At 40.8% G+C, this 22,826-nt stretch overlaps 1 protein-coding gene across 1 annotated transcript in view; it reads left to right on the plus strand.

Annotated features, from left to right (window-relative positions):
* acadvl (acyl-CoA dehydrogenase very long chain) overlaps positions 1–20,187 on the plus strand; it is a 31,710-nt gene extending 11,523 nt beyond the window's left edge. Inside the window, exons 12-20 of the mRNA XM_039006010.1 lie at positions 825–911; positions 3,542–3,604; positions 5,153–5,254; positions 5,494–5,591; positions 8,658–8,730; positions 8,845–8,917; positions 10,725–10,797; positions 15,616–15,691; positions 18,918–20,187. Coding sequence (XP_038861938.1) covers positions 825–911; positions 3,542–3,604; positions 5,153–5,254; positions 5,494–5,591; positions 8,658–8,730; positions 8,845–8,917; positions 10,725–10,797; positions 15,616–15,691; positions 18,918–19,055 — 783 coding nt within the window. The 3' untranslated portion in view covers positions 19,056–20,187. The remainder of the gene's footprint in view (positions 1–824; positions 912–3,541; positions 3,605–5,152; positions 5,255–5,493; positions 5,592–8,657; positions 8,731–8,844; positions 8,918–10,724; positions 10,798–15,615; positions 15,692–18,917) is intronic.
* The last annotated feature ends 2,639 nt before the right edge of the window (positions 20,188–22,826 follow it).

Genomic DNA, 22,826 nt, shown 5'->3' on the forward strand with positions numbered 1-22,826 from the left:
GGGGTTGGGGGACATTGTGGCCCCGTCCGACGATACCCTGGACAGGCCAAACAGGCAGGATATAACCTCACCAACTTTGCCAACGCACAGCCCCCACACCACCAGAGGGAGATCAACAGGCCACCAACTTACAACCCTGAGACAAGGCTGAGTATAGCCCACGAAGATCTCCCCCACGGCTGGAGCCCGAGGGGGTGCAAAACCGGAGAGGAAGGTCACGTCACTGACTCAACCCACTCAAGTCGAGTATAGCGAAAAAAGCATGGCAAGACGTGATGCACCCCTCCTAGGGTCAGCATGGAAGAGCACTAGCAAGCCAGTGACTCAGCCCACGTAATAGGGTCAGAGGTCAGACTACATTCAATTATAGGACCTACTACAGAGATGAGTCTTCAGGAAAGACTTAAAGGTTGAGACCGAGTCTGTGTCTCTCACATAGATGGGCAAACCATTCCATAAAAAATGTAAATCTATAGGAGAAAGCCCTGCCTCCAGCTGTTTACTTAGAAATTCTAAGAACGATAAGGAGGCCTGATTCTTGTGACCGTACATATAGGCACAGTACCAGTCAAAAGTTTGGACACCTACTCATTCAATGGTTTTTCTTTCTTTTTACAATTTTCTACCTTGTAAAATAATAGTGAAGACATCACAACTATGAAATGACACAGATGGAATCATGTAGTAACCAAAAAAGTGTTAAACAAATGTATTTTATATTTGAGATTCTTCAGAGTAGCCGCCCTTTGCCTTGATGACAGGGAGCTTCTTTTGGTATCCTGTTGTGATTTTCATGTCCTCTTCTCCCCTCCCCTTTCTTTCAGTCCATGGCATACATGATCAGTGGGAACATGGACAGTGGATCCAAAGATTACCATATTGAAGCTGCCATCAGCAAAATCTTTGCCTCTGTGAGTACAGCACTGTCTGGTTTTATCTTCTTTTAAGAATTTCACAACAATTACTTCAATTGTGTAAATATTCCATAAGATACATTGTAAAATGAATGCATTTTCATCAGAAACTTCAGGACACACAATGTATTTGAATCAGTCAGAAAATGTATTGATTTGATCCAGAAGATCCCGCATAGACTGTAAATACTGAAATAAGACGATTAGTGTGTTTTCTGACTGTAAGACAACAGTTTCCTGCCCAGAATGCAACCCTTTGAAAGGCTTGACTTAACAAAAGCCCATTGAGATGCGCACGATTCAAGACGGGTGCGCTTCACACTAGAGGTGTCCAAAAAGTTAGATCTGTTCTGGATCCTTGGCTTTCCCACCCGACCAGATATGCATAAATATTTTTTTTTTTTTTTTTTTTAAACGTAACCGTTCTGAATGGACCTAAGGACAGTCGGACCCAAACAGACCGTGCCGGTTCGGATCTGAGAGACCCGTTCAGATTCGAGAGTAGAAAGAGAGAAAGAAACCTCCTCAATAAACAAGCGATATTGGCCAAATGATCCACAGTTACGTGTCCTTAACTCTCTTTAACAAATAAAAATTGATATGTAGCACCCTCAAATTTATAGCATATTGTTTTATTGGTTTTTAATTTCCTAAAACAATGGTTCAGCTGTCTGAGATTTGAGCGCTGAATGCAACAGGGCATTGTATGCCTGTAGGTCTAGGCGTCCACTGTATGAAATGAATATTTACAATCCAAGTCTAAAGGAAGAGAAGTTTAGGCCTAGATAGACCAGCGCCATGTTCCCAACACCGACATGCATTTCTTTATAGGGAAAGGGGGATACCTAGTCAGTTGTACAACTGAATGGGGAACAGTGGCTTAACTGCCTTGCTCAGGGGAAGAACGACAAATGTTTACCTCGTCAGCTCGTTGATTTGATCCAGCAACCTTTCTGCTACTTGTCAGATAGGCTACTACTGCTATACAGATAGGTGTACAGAAGGAGGCTAATTTGTACATTTTCAATCAGCTTATTTAATAAAGATGAGCATTATATTGTTAGATTAATGGAGTTACTCTGCTAGGCCCAAAACATTCTTCCTCACCTCACTGTCGGAGAGTTAATTGGAACGCTGCTGCGCACAGCCTTCGTAAGCCTGCCTAGTTAAGCCTAATAAGACGTACCCCACCAAACCTTCACAAAAGTTTCTGAACTTTATTAGGGTACTATCAAGTCTACAAGTCAATTAAATGTTTATAAGGAAAATACGAACAGGTTATTATATTGCGTCATTAAGTTTTGCGTCTCGCCTTAGGTTTTTCCTTTCCATGGTTCGAGTGAGAGTAGGCCTATAGGGCTACGGTAATTCTATTATGGCAAAACACAACATTAGCTTAATTTGGCCAATTTGGCTCAACAGAACTCAACAAATGTCAGCAATTGCTAAGGCCACTTATTTTCCAACAGCCATATTTTTAACCCATATCTAACTAAATATAGCACAAAATTAAAATGACAGTTCGAACTTAATTGAGCCAATTAAAATGTATCAACAAAATTAAACAAAACACTTTTTGCATATATAAAGAACTGGTTTCGATTCTTAAATACATCTACAATAATAATATTAATGATTATAGCGTAATGATAAAACAAATTATAATAAATACGAAATTAAATCAGTTTGAAAATTTGCATCAAACCTGAATAGCGAGTAGCACACAGTCTATTTGGCCGGGCCAACATTCTTCTTACATTTGTCCTCTAAAACTTGTCCCCAAGGACATTCCCCTTGTAGGCTTCTTTTCACTATAATCTTCCTCCTCCAACTTGTATTTTACTTAAATGAAAAAGGCCTCCATCTTTGCTGTCAACAGTAGCCAAGGCTCCGTTCACTTGCGCTCTCTCTCTCTCTCTCTCCTCAGCAGCAGGGACATGTGACGTGAGCAGCCAAAACCAGTTTCGGCTGGACATAAGCTATACGTTTTATTGTGTTGCAATTGGCTGACACAGATAACAACACAGTTCTCATCCACTCGCATACATTCAATTAACTGAGCACGGTCCAGTCGGTAAATCCATTTGAATTGCACGTACCTGAGACTCATGGCAATTATATCAAACTGACCTAGATCCGAGACAAAAGTCAGAGTTTAGGACTCGTACCCGCTCGGGGTCGGATATCGGATCTGTCGGACCCGTGCCTCTACTTGGCGCTGCTACAACTCGCACGCTACGGGACCGCAACAGCAGAGAAGTTTAGCCTCGCGCTCCAACGCTCCTAGTTGTTGCGGGAATTGACCCACTACTACTGTTTACTTTGTGCATCTATTCTAGGTCATCTCACTCGGTCTACCTTTTTAAACCCAACCTAACTTGTGACATCACCTTATGCACTACTGCCCCACAGTGGCAAGAAGTGACATCCCCAAAAACACACAAACTATACCACACATGAATAACTCCTAGCCTCCCACGCATAGGCTATTTTCTGTCCTTAAGACTCAAACTGAAACGAAATAATATAAAAATGAAATAGAAATGTTTTTGTAAAACGAAATAATCTTAGCTAATAGAAATAAAAACGAATATTAAATCTATAATAACCTTGTCTCTCTCTCGTAGGAGGCTGCCTGGGAAGTGACTGACGAGTGTATCCAGGTCATGGGAGGAATGGGCTTCATGAAGGTGAGTCTGCGTCACTGGCTGCTGGGATTGTTGGGAGTGGTTATGTGTGTGTGTCGTACATAGAGATGTAGTGTATGATTTACAGGGGTGAAAATAGAGTTTGTTCCCGGTATGCGAATGCACCCCCAAAAAATTATGGGCCTAATAGAATTACATCTAGAATCCCTATTAATTCCATAGGATCTCTTTGGACCTGGAAGAAAATATTTGTTACATCTTTTTAAATGCATTATTTGAAAAAAATTTAACAGTATTTTTTTGTTTGTTGTACTTTCACAATTTTCACCCAAATTTAAGAGATGCCAAAAAAAAACAGTAAGCACTTACACACACCTGCATACATGTATAGAGATATTTATATATATATATATATATATATATATATATATATACACACACAGTGGGGAGAACAAGTATTTGATACACTGCCGATTTTGCAGGTTTTCCTATTTACAAAGCATATAGAGGTCTGTAATTTTTATCATAGGTACACTTCAACTGTGAGAGATGGAATCTAAAACAAAAATCCAGAAAATCACTTTGTATGATTTTTAAGTAATTAATTTGCATTTTATTGAGTGTTAATTGGAATGGGGTTATTGCAGTGATCCTTTACAGATTTGAAGCTTCTGAAAAATGAAAGATCCTGTAAGGAGTATTTAGAAGAAGAAGTCTCAATGTCTAACCAAATAGAGGAGTCATTGTTTGCGATCCAGATAAAGCCTTCATGACCTTTGTAATGTGTCATAAACTTTATGGATCACTCAGATAACAGAGGACGAAACAGATTTAAAACTGCAGTTCATCACAATAAAATGACAGCTCTTAATAAGGATTGTTTAAAAAGACCAGCTCTATACAACATTAAAACATTGTTTTGAGCTGTCAAACAATCAATTCAGTAGGCTCCTGTAAGCTTGCCTACCTGCGCGCATTCGTCCACTCTAAAAGAATTCCTGCAACCATACAGTGCACTGTACACCTGCCATTTAATGAATGGAAAAGACATCTGTTACAAAACACACACAAAATCGAATGAATGAAATTCAGTGATTTTGTCATTTATTAGGCCTACCTACACTTGTAGCCTGAATTCATGTGTCATCTGCTGTCTGTGCGTTTCGGTCTCAGCCACTCATCTCTGCCTTTTGTAGAATGTCACTGTTATCATCCAACCACACTGCATTTTGGAGCGTATTCTACATGTTTTCAAGTCCATTCGCTCATGTTTCATGCGACTGACATGGGGTAATGATAAATAGCCTACAGTTCTTGGCATCTTTGTTTTAACTATTGCGATAGACTCCTGTTCGACTGGTACGGCGTACCCGCACTATTTATTTCCAGCTTACTTTCATCCCTGGTTTAATGTCAGCGTCTTACATAGAAATAGATTTAGATCACTACAATGGACATTGTTGGTGTGTAGACATGACTACAGAGAGGCGCTATTGTTTTATGCCGGGTGTGTGTGCTTACTGTGAGTGACTAGGAGTGGTGCCTTTGAAGACTGACATCTTATGGCTGTTTCCTGTGGTCTGTATGCAGGGCTCTGGTGTGGAGAGGGTGATGAGGGATCTTAGAATCTTCAGGATCTTTGAGGGAACCAACGACATTCTCAGACTGTTTGTGGCTCTCAACGGATTCCAGGTACACTACATGTCATCTATTTTGTCTGAACGATCATACTGTCTTTGTTTTTGAAATGGAAATAGAATTACATGAACGGCAATCCCCATTCAAGTCACTGTCTCATGATGGGTGGGCCGGAGGCCATATTGAGTCTACCCAATATATGTTCCTTTTGTAGTAATTATATTCCAATGGGGTTTTCTATGTCGGTGTGAGATATGGAGAGTGAATGGTATTGATCTTCCTGTTGTTTCCAGGATGCAGGGAAGCACCTGAAGTCTCTACAGCAGGCTCTGAAGAACCCTCTGGGCAACGCTGGGCTGCTGGCTGGAGAGATGACCAAGAGGGCCAAGAGGTCAGTGTGTAACACGCTGTTTAAGAAGCCCACTTGTCAACACACTAGGGCTGACCCCATTTAGTCGACTAGTCGATAGTTTGGTCGACCGAGATTTCTTTAGTCGAGCAGTAGCAAAAAAACAAATACAAAAAAAATATCATGTTGTACAAGACACCCCTCTGATTTGCGCTGAGTGGACTGATCCATTGTGGAGGCCGTGGGGATGGCTCAGTCCAAGACGTGCTACTGAAATTGTATATGGATATATTACATAAAAACGATGGTGTAACACTAATAAAAATTATATTTTAAAACAAATGCGCTTTCTCCCACGTTGGATAGTGGTCGCTGTCCGCGGTTCTGAAACACATCAGAGCGCTGTTGAATTGGCGCCTTTTCCTAGACCTTGTTGCTTTGTGCATAATAACAAAGTTAACCAGCATATTGGTGTGTTGAGAACAATGCGGCGGAGGTGGCAGCAGAATGAGGAGATGAGAAGACAGCCCTTGACTTATTGCCTAAGAAAAGTGAGGAGAGGGGAGACCCCAACATAATTACATCTATAATCAACAGTCTAACTGTTAATGTGCCTGGCTTTATAAATCATCAATATATATATCTACATAAATAAGACAGATCCTGCTTCTGTTGCCTGTTTGAGTGTTTCTTTAATAGCCTACTGATGAGCACCAAGCCTAGCACAACATGTCAAGTAAACAAATTCGGCTGTTTTAATCTTTACTTTACTGTAATAAAGGCTACACCTTTTTTTAGAACAGCCTCTGGTATTATTTATAATTTATTTACTGTTTACACTGTTCTAAATTGTTGGAATATAAAACATATTTATAGTAATAACAACTCTCCTTTTTATTGTTGTTGTTATTATTTGTATAAAAAGTAATGTCATTATCATTAGGAGGCTTAGTAAGCAGCCTTGTATAACCAGCTGTAGGCCTAAGAGCACATCCTGTTTAGTCTTAATACTTGCGCCAAAATTTCAATACTTCTATAGGCTACTGTATCGATCAATCATTAATTTGTTCATGTCATTCATGATTTGAAATGCAATCGAGCTTTTTAGTTTTTTTGAATAAATAATAATTGAATTGCCTTGAATAATTAGCTTAAACAATAAATAAACCGTTAGATTTTGGAAATTTAATTCACGAACGAATGCAACTGTTTTTAGTCTTTGCGGTAATAATCAGAACTGTTGTCCAGGAGTTTCACCCCATTGTCATGATCGATGGTTTCAAGTTTGTATCTGTCATTTTTTTTTTGACAAGCTGATCATAACAAAAATGAAAATACTTCTGCATTTCCCGCAGTGTAAATACATTGCACATAGGCTCGGGATAACTCCTGACAAAGTTGGGGAGCTGAAATTCAGTGCTTAAAGAGCCAACTTGATTAGTCACAGGAATTGGGACTTATAAAGCCAACTCAATGGCCTGTTACAAACGGTGGGCCTACCACATGGATGGGCGTTCATAAAATTACATTGTGGGCCGACATGGTCAGCTACAACCTAGTAAGCACGAGCGTACATCTTTTTTTGGTCCTGTCTGGATGTTGCTTTTTGGTGTTTTACAAACGGTAGGCTTATCACAGATGGGCGTTCATCAAATAATTTTCAGGCAAAACTGTAGGCTACACCTCGGTAAGCACGGACCGAGATCTTTTGAACTGTCATTTCTTTTTTGGTCTCGCCTATGGAGAGTAACATTTCCAACCAGAATAACCTACATTTGTAAGGCGAACTCCAAGGTCCTCTGATAACACTAGTCCCATGCGAATCGACATCCCCGTGGTTTGAGAGAAATGCCCGCGTTTGACAGGTGTTTGCTTGCGGTTTTCACAAGAAAACAACAACTGATTGGATAAATTGAACTAAGCGCCGTGCACAGGCTACACGTAGGCCATTCATATAGAGTTGATCAACTTTTACAGTGAATGCTTTTGCTTGTTTTGTGCTTTTCAGTTGAATATTACCAAATGCAGCAGTAAGAAATATTGAGCCTATTTAATGCAACCCTTGCTTAATAGATGGCAAAGCAGCATACAACTGACCTAAACACTTGGAAATGATAAGTTACTTTCTCATCCATAGCCTTAAAATGCATTTAAAGGGCAATTGCACTGTTTAGCTCACATCTTAAGGCTGGGGGGGTATTTAGGACGTACTGCGGCTCGCTAAAATATCCTAATGATTTATGATCACACTTCCTCAATTCAAATATTATGGCGACATTTAAAGGAGAGATGGTTTAGAAAGTTGGGACGAAAGCTGGAGTTCTCAGTGTGACCTAATCACCTGGACATGTTGAAATACTTTATCTTCACGCCTAGAGTAAAAACCTCCAGGCTTCCGTCATAACTGTCAGTTTATTGGGAAAAAAATAAGAATTACATGGGGCAGTCTGGGGAAAAAAACACGAATCCCATCCGAATCATCGTCTGGTATAACGGACATTCTGGAGTAATAATTACACAACCAACGTTCTCTAATACTAGTCCCTTGCGAACAGGTTCTGGGTTACTTGCATGCGATGCGTACATGTGCCACGTAAAGAGAGCAAGGGTTAAGGGAATAGGGAATGTTTTTCCTTAACAAATGAGGGATTTCGAAAACAACTTTTAGGTCAGAAATGGCTGTAATTATGTTTTAGCTCCCGCAACACGGACAGCGCGATGAACACTTTGATGTTCTGTGGCGGTCGCTACAGCAGGGAGGAGAGAGCGACAACGGGTGCTAGTCAGTCACTCGCTGTCTTTTTCTTTTTAGCACAGCAAGTCTGAGCCCGGCCCGGCACAATCAAATCAATTGCTGGTCGGACTCCCTCTAGTCATTTGTGTGTCTTAATTATTTAATCAAACCGTGTGCTTAAAGCATCAGACGAGCTCAGTGAATATAGTTGATTTGATTCAAACACATAGGATGTGTCAATATATGGGAAAATACATGTTTAAAAATGTCAACCAATCGATTGGTCGAAGACTCTTGGTCGACCAATTCTTTTATTTTACTCTGACAGCCCTACAACACACTCCCTAACCATCTGTCTCTTTCTTGTTATCCAGGAGGGCAGGTCTGAGCACTGGCCTCTCTCTACAGGGATCAGTCCATCCGGAGCTCTCTCACAGTGGAGATCTGGTGAGAGAGATTCAAAGCTTGCATTGACCTCCGTGGCTGTATGTAATCCATCCATGCCATAATGTCACTGTACGTCTAAGACTCCCAGTTGATTGACGTCCGTATTTCTTCCAGGCTGTTAAAGCTATCGAGCACTTTGGAGTCACTGTCGAGGATATGCTGCTCAAACACGGCAAGAACATCCTCCGTGAGTATTTATAATACACTGTCAACCTACAGTACATAAGAAGAACTAAATGTGTGAACCTGATTTTTAAGGATGCCCAACTAGCACATTTGGATCCTTTAAAGTTGTGGGAACGTAGGTTTTTGTTTTCCCATTGGTTCTGGGAACGAAGCCATGCATTTCCTGACTAGTAAAACTAAATGTTTTTTAAAAGCTCTGAGAACGGAAGTGAACATTTTCCACTGTTCTGGGAACATCACTTTGTAGGTTGCTGGGAGGTTATGAGAACCAGGATGAAGGTAGCAAGTTTTTTTTTTTTTTTTTTTTTTACTGATACAAAGCTGTACATTTTTGTCTATTCAAACAGACCCCATAACAAGTGAGAGAATATAGAAAGGTTTTGTTGACGCTCAGAATGGAATGTATGTTTTTTTAATAATTCTTAGAACGTTATTTGAGCGTTACTAATGTTTTCTTGTGTTTGTGATGGAACGTTTTCTGAATGTTCTGAGAAGTTGAGTTTTTTAAATGAACCATGAGGAAACCTGCAGAAAACGGTGGTGGAAATTCTACCTTTAACTAATGAGGAGAGGCAAAATCAATAATCAATCAAGGTATTACTTTTATAAAAAACGTATTATAATAAGGAGGCTGGTCGCGCCACCCACGCAGGTGAAATGGAGTGAGAGCCTCTTGTACAAAGAGTACAGGATCATTTATATAGTCAAGCTACCCAATGCAAGCATCTGCAAAACTCGTGACCCTGTGTGTGTGTGTGTGTGAAGGGAGACAACTGGGTGAAAAGGTTGCCTCAGTCTGTCACAACTGAGTGAGGACAATATGGCCAGAATGACAGGAAGTCACCCCAGACATACTACCTCTAACAGTAGCTCAACGGTTCCCCCAAGCTGGGCAAGCAAGTGCCTTTGACTGTCGACCCAGATTATGTATGGCCGTACTGGTCACACACACACTTTGAATCTTTCGCCCAGAAACAGGCTCCAAACAGAACAATAGTTCTATCACTGGTGTGCAGAATTTAACACTTTTTTAATTTAACACTGCTCTGTCTTCAGTTAAGCGAAGAGGAACTAGTTAGTTTCTGTCAGCTCTTGGGTAAGCACCCAGATATCATGGGGTCATTCTACACACACACACACACACACACACACACACTGTTCTATCTTTATATGAGGTAGTTTGTCAGCTCTTGGGTAAGCACCCAGATATCATGGGGTCATTCTACACACACACACACACACACACACACACACTGTTCTATCTTTATATGAGTTAGTTTCTGTCAGCTCTTGGGTAAGCACCCAGATATCATGGGGTCATTCTACACACACAGAACAGTTAGAGCAGGCCTCTTATTACTGCGCAGACACGCTCCTCCATCTTATGAGTTATTTTCTTTGACAATCTCAAGCCCAACGCCTAGGCTCAAAGACAGATATTTCAGTACACAAGCATTAGTGAGGTTTAACTTCAAAATGCCCTCACAAAACGTTATGCAGAAGTACTGAAATTCTCACAGAAGAACGTTTTCTTAACATTCTCTGAATGCTCTGAGAACATGCCTTTTTAAATAGAACCGGGAGTAAACCTGTAGAAAACGTTATGCTGCTTGCCGGGTATCCTGCACCGTACCCAGAACGTTGTGGGAAGGTTGTATGTTTGTATGTAAAATAACCATAGGACAACACGCTCTGACCAAGCTCTAAGAAACATATGGTTCTCAGAACGTTATGTGCTAGCTGGGTAGTGTTTAATGGCCAATATTATATGGTTTGTATTCTAATGTTATTTCTCCTCTCCATTGCAGATGAGCAGTTTGTGCTGAAGAGAGTGGCAGACAGTGCCATTGACCTGTACGCTATGGTTGTTGTCCTGTCCAGGTAATACTGATCCTTACTAAACCATGTTTTATTTGTAGAAATGCTGTATTAGAATCTGTATGTTGTCTGGTGTTCTTTGCTTTTGTGATGTCATCGCTGCTCTCTGGTCCACTCTTACCCAATGGGTCGCTCCACTTCAAAAAGCACAAGAAAGAGGATTTCCACACCCACCATCTCAGATTGCGCTGAAATAATTTGTTGTTAGAAACAAACGAGATTAGCATTCCTGCATCATTATTTTTTTGAAATATAATTGGATCTCTGAGAAATTTAACGGAAAATTCCACCCCAAAACGATATTTTGGTATTTGTTTCATTAGTCCCAAAATGTTTTGCATGTCAGCCATCAAGATCTGCAGCATCAAACCAGCTGTGTTTCGGTATTTTGAAAGTTATCGATCTTGATTGCTGACATGCAAAATGTTTTGGGACTACATCAACAATTGACAAATGAAACAAATACCAAAATATAGTTTTGGGGTGGAATTTTCCTTTAAGCTGTTTAAGTGCTTCCAAATTGTCCGTTTTTAATTTAAAGGAATCATATATAATATAGTACCTAACATCCGATTTGGACAACTTTTTTTCTAACAATGAGTTAGACGAGGAATCCCACCACACCATCGCCAATCCCACCCCAACAACGAGTATGTAGTATCACTTCTCTGTGTCTGACATGTAGTATGGAGCTGTGGCTCAAGAGTATTGTTTCTTCATCCTATGTAATCCTATGTAATGTATTCTCAGTGAATTTATTTTTCTGTTCAGAGAAATTAGTCATCACATTTTATTTGTCACATGTGCCCGAATTTCAATGGGTGTAGACTTTACCATGAAATGTTTGCTTATGAGCCCTTCCAAACTATGCAGAGTAAAAAAATAAAGAAATAAAAATAATACCTCGAGGAATAAAATGCACAATAATGGAGCTATATACAAGGAGTACCAGATCAATGTGGAGCTATAAACAGGGAGTACCAGTACCAGATCAATGTGCAGGGGTATGAGGTAATTGAGGTAGATATGTTCATGAAGGCAGGGTAAAGTAACTAGGCGTCATTGAAATGTAGGTTTATGTCCCATCCTACATGCTGATATTATCAGATTCTGAACACCAAATGGTGCTATTCCTGCGATTAGGTGAAATTGTTTTTTTAATCCCTCCCCAGTATTAAAAGTCCTAGTTTCATGTCAGGTCAAATAGCAGTTACCTAGCCATGTTTTCTATTAGAGCTGTCTTCTACCTCTCCACTGTTTTAAGAGAAAAATCCTGATGTTCACTGCAGCTGTGTCGATGTGCTAGTCCCAAAGCCAGCCAGCCAGGCAAAGACCCTTCCCGCCAGCTCTGAGCAGTCCACATGGTCCTAAACTGCATTTGCCTTTTAATTAGAATTTGAATGATTTTAGTAGCCAATTTTTTTAAATTGTTGTTGAGTTAGGGTTTGAAGACTGGGAGTGGCAAGTAGCCTAGTGGTTAGAGCGTTGGACTAGTAACCGAAAGGTTGCAAGATTGAATCCCCGAGCTGACAAGGTAAATATCTGTTGTTCTACCCCTGAACAAGGCAGTTAACCCACTGTTCCTAGGCCGTCATTGAAAATAAGAATTTGTTCTTAACTGACTTGCCTAGTTAAATTGATGCGCCTGCCTGTAAGCAGTCTATTAACTTATGGCTGCAATCCCGGTAACGGGATCGATATGATATAACAGCCAGTGAAAGTGCAGGGCGCCAAATTCAAACAACAGAAATCTCATAATTAAAATTCCTCAAACATACATGTGTCTTATACAATTTTAAAGGTAATCTTGTTGTTAATCCCACAAGTGTCCGATTTCAAATAGGATTTTCAGCAAAAGCACCACAAACGATTGTTAGGTCACCGCCAAATCACAGACAAACACAGTCATTTTTCCAGCCAAAGATAGGAGTCACAAAAAGCACAAATAGAGAAAATGAATAACTAACCTTTGATCTTCATCAGATGACACTCATAGGACTTCATGTTACACAATACATGTATGTTTTGTTTGATAAAGTTCATATTTATATAAAAAAATCTGAGTTTACATTGGCATGTTACGTTCACTAGTTCCAAAAACATCCAGTGATTTTGCATAGTCACATCGTTTCAACAGAAATACTCATCATAAATGTAGATGATAATACAAGTTATACACATGGAATTATAGATATACCTCTCCTTAATGCAACCGCTGTATCAGATTTCAAAAAAACTTTACGGAAAAAGCAAACCATGCAATAATCTGAGACGGCGCTCAGAACAATAGTCAAATTAGCCGCCATGTTGGAGTCAACAGAAACCAGAAATTACATGATAAATATTCCCTTATCTTTGATGATCTTCATCAGAATGCACTCCCAGGAATCCCAGGTCCACAATAAATGCTTGATTTTTTCGATAATGTCCGTTATTTATGTCCAATTAGCTACTTTGGTTAGCGCATTTGGTAAACAATTCCAAAGTCACGAAGCGCGTTCCCTAAAAGCTGACGAAATGTCCAAAAGTTCAGTAGAAACATGTCAAACGATGTATTGAATCAATCTTTAGAATGTTGTTAACATAAATCTTGAATAACGTTCCAACCGGAGAATTACATTGACTTCAGATGAGCGATGGAACAGAGCTCCCTCTCATGTGAACGCGCATGGTCAAAGAATGGTCAGGTCATGGCAGACCTGACTAATTCCCCTCTCATTCGGCCCCCCTTCACAGTAGAGGCATCAGACAACGTTCTACAGACTGTTTACATCTACTGGAAGCCGTAGGAAGTGCAAACTCATTCATATCTCGCTGTGATTTCAATGGGATCTTGGTTGAAAATCAACCAGCCTAATAATTTCCACTTCCTGTTTGGATTTTTTCTCAGGTTTTTGCCTGCCATATGAGTTCTGTTATACTCACAGACATATTTCAAACAGTTTTAGAAACTTCAGTGTTTTCTATCCAATACTAATAATAATATGCATATATTAGCAACTATGACTGAGGAGCAGGCCGTTTACTCTGGGCACCTCTGTGCACCTTTCATCCAAGCTACTCAATGCTGCCCCTGCAGCCACAAGAAGTTAACAAGGTACACTACATGACCAAAAGTTTGTCAAACATCTCATTCCAAAATCATGACCATTAATATGGAGTTGGTCCCTCCTTTGCTGCTGTAACAGCCTCCACTCTTCTGGGAAGGCTTTCCACTAGATGTTGGAACATTATTGCGAGGACTTGCTTCTATTCAGCCACAAGAGCATTAGTGAGGTCGGGCACTGATGTTGGGCGATTAGGCCTGGCCCAGTCAGTGTTCCAATTCATTCCAAAGGTGTTCGATGGGGTTGATGTGAACGCTCTATGTAGGCCAGTCAAGTTCTTCCATGCCGATCTCGACAAACCACATTTTCTGTATGGACCTCTCTTGTGCACGGGGGCATTGTCATTCTGAAACAGGAAAGCGCCTTCCCCAAACTGTTGCCACAAAGTTAGAAGCACAGAAAGGTCTAGAATGTCATTAATTGTATTCTGTGGCGTTAAGATTTTCTTTCACTGGAATTAAGGGGCCAAGCCCAAACCATGAGAAACAGCCCCAGACCATTATTCCTCCACCGAACTTTACAGTTGGCACTATGTATTGGGGCAGGTAGCATTCTCCTGGCATCTGCCAAACCCAGATTCGCACTGCCAGATGGTGAAGCATGATTCCATAGAACGTGTTTCCGCTGCTCCCGAGTCCAATGTCGGCGAGCTTTACACCACTCCAGTCTACACTTGTCATTGCGCATGGTGATCTTAGTCTTGTGTACGGCTGCTCGGCCATGGAAACCTATTTCACGAAGCTCCCGACGAACAGTTCTTGTGCTGACGTTGCTTTCAGAGGAAGTTTGGAACTCTGTAAGGAGTATTGCAACCGAGGACAGAATATTATATAGACGATTTTTATGAGCTACACGCTTCAGCACTCAGCGGTCCCGTTCTGTGAGCTTGTGTGGCCTAACACTTCACGGCTGAGCCGTTGTTGCTCCTTGACATTTCCACTTCGCAAAACAGCACTAACAGTTGACCAGGGCAGCTCTAGCAGGGCAGAAATTTGAGGAACTGACTTGTTGGAAAGGTGGAATCCTATGATGGTGCCACATTGATAGTCAATGAGCTCTTCGGTAAGGCAACTAAATTATGCTACTTGTAGATGATTTGGATATGAAGCGGGAAATGCTAATATATACCATTGACTTGTATTGGATTTGTGCCACAAGTGCTAAAATGTTAGCATTTGAAACAGTGGCCAAGAAAACAAAACCAAAGCTTGGGTTGCTGTCATACCTTGTCCATAGACTAAGGAAACCAATATGTTGTTTTGTAATTTGAGTAAACTATCCCGTTAACATTGAGGGGGAACAGCACCATCTAGAGGTCAGAACCTGGTAATATCAGGGTGTAGGATGGGAATTAAACCTAATAACTTCAATGACAGATTTCTCTTAACAGGATAAAAAAATCTATATAAAATTCCCCGAGAATGCATTACTTAGGTTGACTAAACAATACATTATATGAATCCTATAAATTTAAAATGGGCAATTTGGATGGAACCAATTAGCTTAGATTCTCAGAAATGTTGTTGCAGGAATGCTAATCTTATCTGTTTCTAACTACAGAAACTATTTCAGAACAATCTGAGATGGTGGGTGATATGGCTTGGAACGACCCCAGTAGAAATATAGGTTGCCATTTGTGTAACATGCTATATTCTGTGAAAAAGATGAAAGCATGAATTGGAATGATATCTCCCTCTCTCCTTCTCTCTTTCAGGGCATCCCGCTCTCTGAGCCAGGGTCATGCCTCTGCCCAGCATGAGAAGATCCTGTGTGAAACCTGGTGTATCGAGGCGAGTCTCTCTCAAACACACACACACACACACACACACATACAGCTCTGGAAAAAATTAAGAGACCACTGCAAAATGATCCATTTCTCTAGTTTTACTATTTATAGGTATGTGTTTGTGTAAAATGAACATTTTTGTTTTATTCTATAAACTTCTGACAACTTTTCTCCCAAATTCCAAATCAAAATATTGTCATTTAGAGCATTTATTTGCAGAAAATGACAACTGGTCAAAATAACAAAATAGATGCAGTGTTGTCAGACCTCGAATAATGCAAATAAATTAAGTTCATATTCATTTTTAAACAACACAATACTAATGTTTTAACTTAGGAAGAGTTCAGAAATCAATATTTGGTGGAATAACCCTGATTTTTCAATCACACCTTCCATGCGTCTTGGCATGCTCTCCACCAGTCTCACATTGATGTTGGGTGACTTTATGCCACTCCTGGTGCAAAAATTCAAGCAGCTCGGCTTTGTTTGATGGCTTGTGACCATCCATCTTCCTCTTGATCACATTCCAGAGGTTTTCATTGGGGTTCAGGTCTGGGGATTGGGCTGGCCATGACAGGGTCTTGATCTGTTGGTCCTCCATCCACACCTTGATTGACCTGGCTGTGTGGCATGGAGCATTGTCCTGCTGGAAAAAACAATCCTCAGAGTTGGGGAACATTGGCAGAGCAGAAGGAAGCAAAGATAAAACTGCCCAATTGCAGCCTTGCTGAAGGCAACCTCAGATCATCACCGATCCTCCACCAAATGTCACATTGGGTGAGAGGCCTACGAGCCACAGTGTCTCGCACCCACTGCGAAATTTGGTGGAGGATCGGTGAAGAGGACAAGTACATTAGTGTCTAGTTTGAGAAACAGATGCCTCACAAGTCCTCAACTGGCAGCTTCATTAAACAGTACCCGCAAAACACCAACACTAACGTCAACAGCCTCTTCACTGTTGACGTTAGAAATGTCCTTGTTTTTTTAAAGAAAAGCAAAAAAAGTGTGTCCATTTAAAATAACGTAACATTTATGAGAAATACAATGTAGACATTGTTAATGTTGTAAATGACTATCAGGTATTTCCAAAGGGTTCACAAACTTTTTCTTGCCACTATATTGTGTGTGTGTGTACACTGTACATACTAGAAGAAAAAAGAAACGCACACCTATGTAGGCGAGGTGCTGGCTAGCGGAGTAGAAAACTAGAAAATAAAGGAGAGCTGCACACTCTAGGAGCTCAGATGCAAAAATATTTAATTACCAACGTTTCGACAGGCAAGCTGTCTTCATCAGGGTACAATCACAGACACTGCGGGATGACTCGTTTATATATAGTGTCAAGACACACAGGTGTCTGTAATCATGGCCAACAGTGGCCTAATATCATTGGTTAATTACTCATATTAAAACGGCATAGAATGAGCAACATACAATTAATACAAATGGATAGCATACGATCATAGACACACTAAAGACCACACAAGCCTACAAACAACCACAATGGCAAAGTCACAACAATCACAAGAATGGCTTCAGATCAAAGTCCACGTTAAGACCGAAGGGAGCAAGGGTCTTTAAGTTAAATATCCAAGCAGCCTCTCGTCTTAACAATAAATTATCAAGGTCACCCCCTCTCCTAGGGAGGGTGACATGTTCGATGCCAATATAACGCAAAGATGAAATCGAGTGGCCTGCCTCCAAAAAGTGGGCCGCAACTGGGTAGGTCAAGTTTTTGCACCTAATGGTGCTACGATGCTCTGAGATACGTACTTTTAATTCACGCTTTGTTTTACCCACATAATTTTTACCACAAGGACAAGTTATGAGATAAATAACTGCCTTAGTGGAGCACGTAATAACACCTTTGATTGGGATCGATGTCCCTGTTTGTGGATGTTTAAAGGATCTGCATTTATAAGTGCCATTGCATTGGGCACAGCCATTACACTTATAATTACCATCCAATAGGGGCGCAAATAGACGTTGTTCAGGAATATCTTGGGGGGTTAAATCAGAGTGTACCAATTGGTCTCGGAGATTTCTGCCCCGCGAAAATACGACCAAGGGAAGGTCAGAAAACACATTACCGAGACTATCATCGGATTTAAGAATATGCCAATGTTTGCGAACGATTCCCTTAATTTGTTCAGAGCGCTTTGAATAGCGGGTAGTTAAAATGCAAGAATGCGTCTTTTTGCGAGACTGCCCTTGAAAAAGGTCATGTCTCGTTTTGTTTTGAATTTTCTCAATGGCATTATTAATCTGATCATTTTTGTACCCCCTCTCCTTGAACTTTCTTTGCGTCTCAGCCATATTTCTGTCGAAATCTGATTGTTTTTTGCAAATTCTTTTGATTCGACAGAATTGGCTGTAGGACAAACTATTTTTCAAGGGAAGTGGGTGACAACTGTCAGCCCTCAACAAACTGTTACGATCAGTAGGTTTCCTGTAAAGATCAGTGTATAGAACATTATTTTCACACAAGATCAGAAGATCAAGAAAACTGATTTGACGTGTATCAGATTGCATAGTAAATCTCAAATGTTCAGAACAGGAGTTAAGAAAATCATGGAACGCCTGGAGCTGTTTTACATCACCCCTCCATAGAACAAAAATATCATCAATATACCGTTTCCAAATAATGATGTTAGGCAAGAAAACATTTTTGAGAGGATTGAAAATAGACTGTTTCTCCATGTAACCAACATACAAATTAGCATAGTTAGGAGCCATGGGGGATCCCATAGCAGTACCCTTCGTCTGAATAAAGAAATCATTTAGAAACATGAAATAGTTGTGTGTAAGTACTATTTCAGCCAATGTTATAATGCATTCACTGGAAGGTAGTTTATTGGGGTCACGTTGCAGAAGAAAATGTTCCATAGCTTCAATACCGCCCTCGTGAGGAATATTAGTGTATAACGACTCAACATCAAAAGTAACTAACAATGTGTTCTCAGGGAGAGGATCAAGAGATTCTATGATAGAGATCATACTGCTGGTGTCCTTTACAAAGGAGGGGAGCTGTTCTGCGAGTGGTCTAATAAAAAAGTCAACAAAAGTAGAAAGAGGGGCCGTTACTGCATCAATGCCCGCTACAATAGGGCGCCCTGGAGGTTTAGTAACATTCTTATGTAATTTCGGCAAAGTATAAAAAGTGGCAATTTATGTACACTGTACATACACATGTCTGATCTCTGCCCCCCCCCCCCCCCCTCCACCACCAGGCCTATGACAGGATCATGAAGAACGTCAAGGACCTGAAGTCTAGTTCCACCACCCAGGTCTTCAAGAACATGAAGGCCATATCTGCTGCCGTAGTGGAGAATGGAGGCATCGTCGCTCCTCACCCTCTGGGTTTCTAAACCAACTCATAGAACATTTATAACACTGACAGAAACATACTACTCCCTGAGAGAGAGCTCCTTTTCACGCTACTGAACCAATCCAAGCTGTACTGTACTGGCTGAAACCATGCTAGAAAGGGAAATGTGAAACCAAAATCTGAGCCAGTACGGTTTGGGTCGGCACGATAATGCGAAAAGGGTGAGAATGCGCTCTTCTGTGGGAGAATCTCCACTGCATACTTCTCATGTCCTCGCCTCTTTCTCAAAACCCATTGGAGGAGAAGGTCAGAGGGGAGGTACCTTTGGGTTTCTCATCCAATGGGTCTTGAGAAGGAGGCGAGAAGAGGGGGGGATGCAAGTAGTATGCAATTGAGATTCTCCCATTGTCTCAAAGACCCTCTGCAGAAAAAACGTAACTCTTCAAGCCTCAACGTCACAGTGCCATCACAAGCCAAGCGGATCAACTATCCTTCCACATGGTTCTGACTATAACTTACTGAATGTAAAGTCTGTTTTACTTTTACTATATTTATGGCCTTTTAAATAATATGTACTGTAGTCTTTATCTGTCCAGGATCTCATTTGGAACTAACCATATGTGCATGGTGGTATTTATCAAATGACTAAGATGTGGGGAAAGACTAAGTTAGTTTGTTGAAGATTTTTGTATTAAGTTGAGATTTGGTTCTGGGTTGCCGAGACTGTTTGGGACAATTCTGAGGAAGGACAGTTTGAGGAAGTATAGTGACATCAGCCTTGTATCTGGGCTCTTTGAATACATCACTTTGCGTTCATTGTGACTAAATTCTCTCTACCTGTCAATAACCTGATATGTACAGAGTTGTGTGTGTGCTGCACTCACAAATGGCCTCCATCCGAAATGGCATGCAAGGGAAAATAGGGTGCCATTTCAGAGTCACTCATGGTCTCTACCCTACTAGTTATTTGTTGAATGTCCTTTGACAGTTGACCTTTGACCTTGGTATTGTGGTCAGGTGTCAATACGTCACATTCCGTGCAATCAACCATCTGCCCTTCTGTTTTCTCTGCTTTTCAAATCAAATTGTATTGGTCACATACACATGGTTAACAGATGTTAATGCGAGTGTAGTGAAATGCTTGTGCTTCTAGTTCCGACCATGCAGTAATATCTAACAAGTAATCTAACATTTCACAACAACTACCTTTTACACACAAGTGTAAAGGAATGAAGAAGAATATGTACATATCCATATATTTATAAGTGATGGCCGAACGGCATAGGTAAGATGCAGTAGATGGTATAGAGTATATACATATGAGATGAGTAATGTAGGGTATGTAAACATTATATAAAGTGGCATTGTTTAAAGTGACTAGTGATACATTTATTACATCCAATTTTTAACAATTAAAGTGGCTAGAGATTTGAGTCAGTATGTTGGCAGCAGCCACTCAATGTTAGTGATGGCTGTTTAACAGTGATGGCCTTGAGATTGAAAAACAGCTTCTGTCTCTGTCCCAGCTTTGATGCACCTGTACTGACCTCGCCTTCTGGATGATAGCGGGGTGAACAGGCAGTGGCTCGGGTGGTGATGCACCTGTACTGACCTCGCCTTCTGGATGATAGCGGGGTGAACAGGCAGTGGCTCGGGTGGTTGTTGTCCTTGATGATCTTTTTGGTTTTTTCACCACTTCACTTGTTTGTGCACGGTGATCATTTGTTCCCTGCTTTATGGATTCTACATTTGTCAAGGATTGGAAAGGATTGTACTCACAGTTTGAGTGTGTGTAACTCAAGTATACTCAAGTATTTTTGGGGACAGCCTGTTTGTGAAAGTCTGTCACAACCATACAGTCACTTTTTTTGACAAGCCTCTAGGAATAGTGGTGCAGCACACACAAACTCAACCACCAACAAACAACTAGTGCCTGATATTCCAATTGCCTTTGCCAGGGGTTGCAGGTCTATTTCTAAAATTTATTTAATGATAGTACCGGTATGTCGTGTTGCTAAATATGTACCATAATCAATAGAGATTGGCTTGTGGCTACTTCTTCGATCATGTTAATGTCAAAATGAATGTAGCATTGATGATAATAAAGGAAGAACTTGTGTTTGGTCATATTGTTTTATATTTTCATTATAAACATACTGTAAGAGACAAGTTTCCCTGCTTTAAAAGAAACCTTAGGAATTCTAACAAAGACAGTGCTTAATGAGTTAATATAACTAACAGAAATGGATGAAAGGAATTGTACAGTATAGGAAAGACATTGTATCCTAAAAAGTGTAACTTAATATTGTCCACAAAAGGAATGCCGCTGCCTCAATTCTGTGAAGCGCGCTACCCTGATGGCTCAACACAAAGGATTTCAGATAGGTACTTATCTGCACTCTGATTAACAAGGCCTGAGGAGATAGTTGCACCAGAGGGGTTCAGCAGGTTTGGGCTGCGTTCCGATTCTCTACCCTTCTCCAGAAGTGTGCACGTGTTCACTACCCCCATGCATTGGATTTGGTCAAGCATGGCTGGAGGCAGGGGCAATTTTAGCATGTAAATCTTGATGGGGCAAACTAAAACATTACATTTTTTATATTTTAATGCATGCCAGCAAAGCCACTACACAATACATTAATTGCACTATAACGGTGACAAACGGTGCCCACAAACTGTAGGGCCTACATACAGCTTTCCCAACAGCAGAGCTTTCCTTTCAGCACCATGGAGTGAATCCTTACCACCGCTACACCTGGCTTTCAGCGGAGACTTGTCTGGCAGCGAAACAGTTCCTTCAGCCTCATATACTGCCTTTTTAGAAAACATAGCTGATATGGCTGACTTGCTTAAACAAATGTGGTTTCTACTGACAATTGAGCCGTACAAACTATTGCATAAGGGAACCTACGAGAGGATAAGAGGAAATCCGTAATTTCGTTTAAGACATTCTTGTGCGAGCTAGGACAGATGTAGTCAAAACTATTTGTTCAGCACTTTTGAAATGTATAGTGACAGAATTCAGAACATGGGATGTTATTGCAGTATTCTCCCTGTACACCAAGTCAGAACCGTAGGACAAATAAAGTGGGCATATTAACAGAAAATGAAAGTTCTTACAATATTCTATGATTACATTTCTCTAAACAGGTTATAGGCTACATGTGCACCAAGTCAGAACAGTAGGTAAGTTATGAGGGATATTACATCATTTATGCAGCAGCATACATTTTTGGACTCACCTTGTGCTGTGCTCCCTTGAGCAGGAAGGTGGAGCGGCTGTCCTTGTAGGCTCTAGAAAAATCTCAACTTGGAATTCCGCGTTGGATGACTATTCAAAATAATTTTCAGTATTTTCCCCAGTCGGAGCTAGTTTTATCCGAGTTCCCAGTTGTCTTGAACTCACTGAAGTCGTAGATTTCCGAGTTTCCAGGTGTTTTGAACGTGGCAGAAGTCATGCTGTATTGACAGCATAGCCAATGTATTAAAACTTTTCTGGCCCATGGTGTTATCCCCTTTTTTGTGATATCCAATTGTTAATTAGGATATTGTCTCATCGCTGCAACTCCCTTACGGACTAGACTAAGGTTGAGAGCCAAGCCACACTGCTTCTTGACACACTGCTCGGTTAACCCGGCAGCCAGCTGCACCAATGTGTCAGAGGAAACAACCGAAGTCAGCTTGCAGGTGCCTGGCTGCCACAAGGACTTGCTTGAGCACGATGAGACAAGGACATCCCGGCCGGCCAAACCGTCCCCTAAACTGGACGACGCTGGGCCAATTGTGCGCCGCCTCATGGGTCTCCCAGTCA

Source organism: Salvelinus namaycush, chromosome 12 (genome assembly GCF_016432855.1).
Source record: "Salvelinus namaycush isolate Seneca chromosome 12, SaNama_1.0, whole genome shotgun sequence".
NCBI lineage: Eukaryota > Metazoa > Chordata > Actinopteri > Salmoniformes > Salmonidae > Salvelinus > Salvelinus namaycush.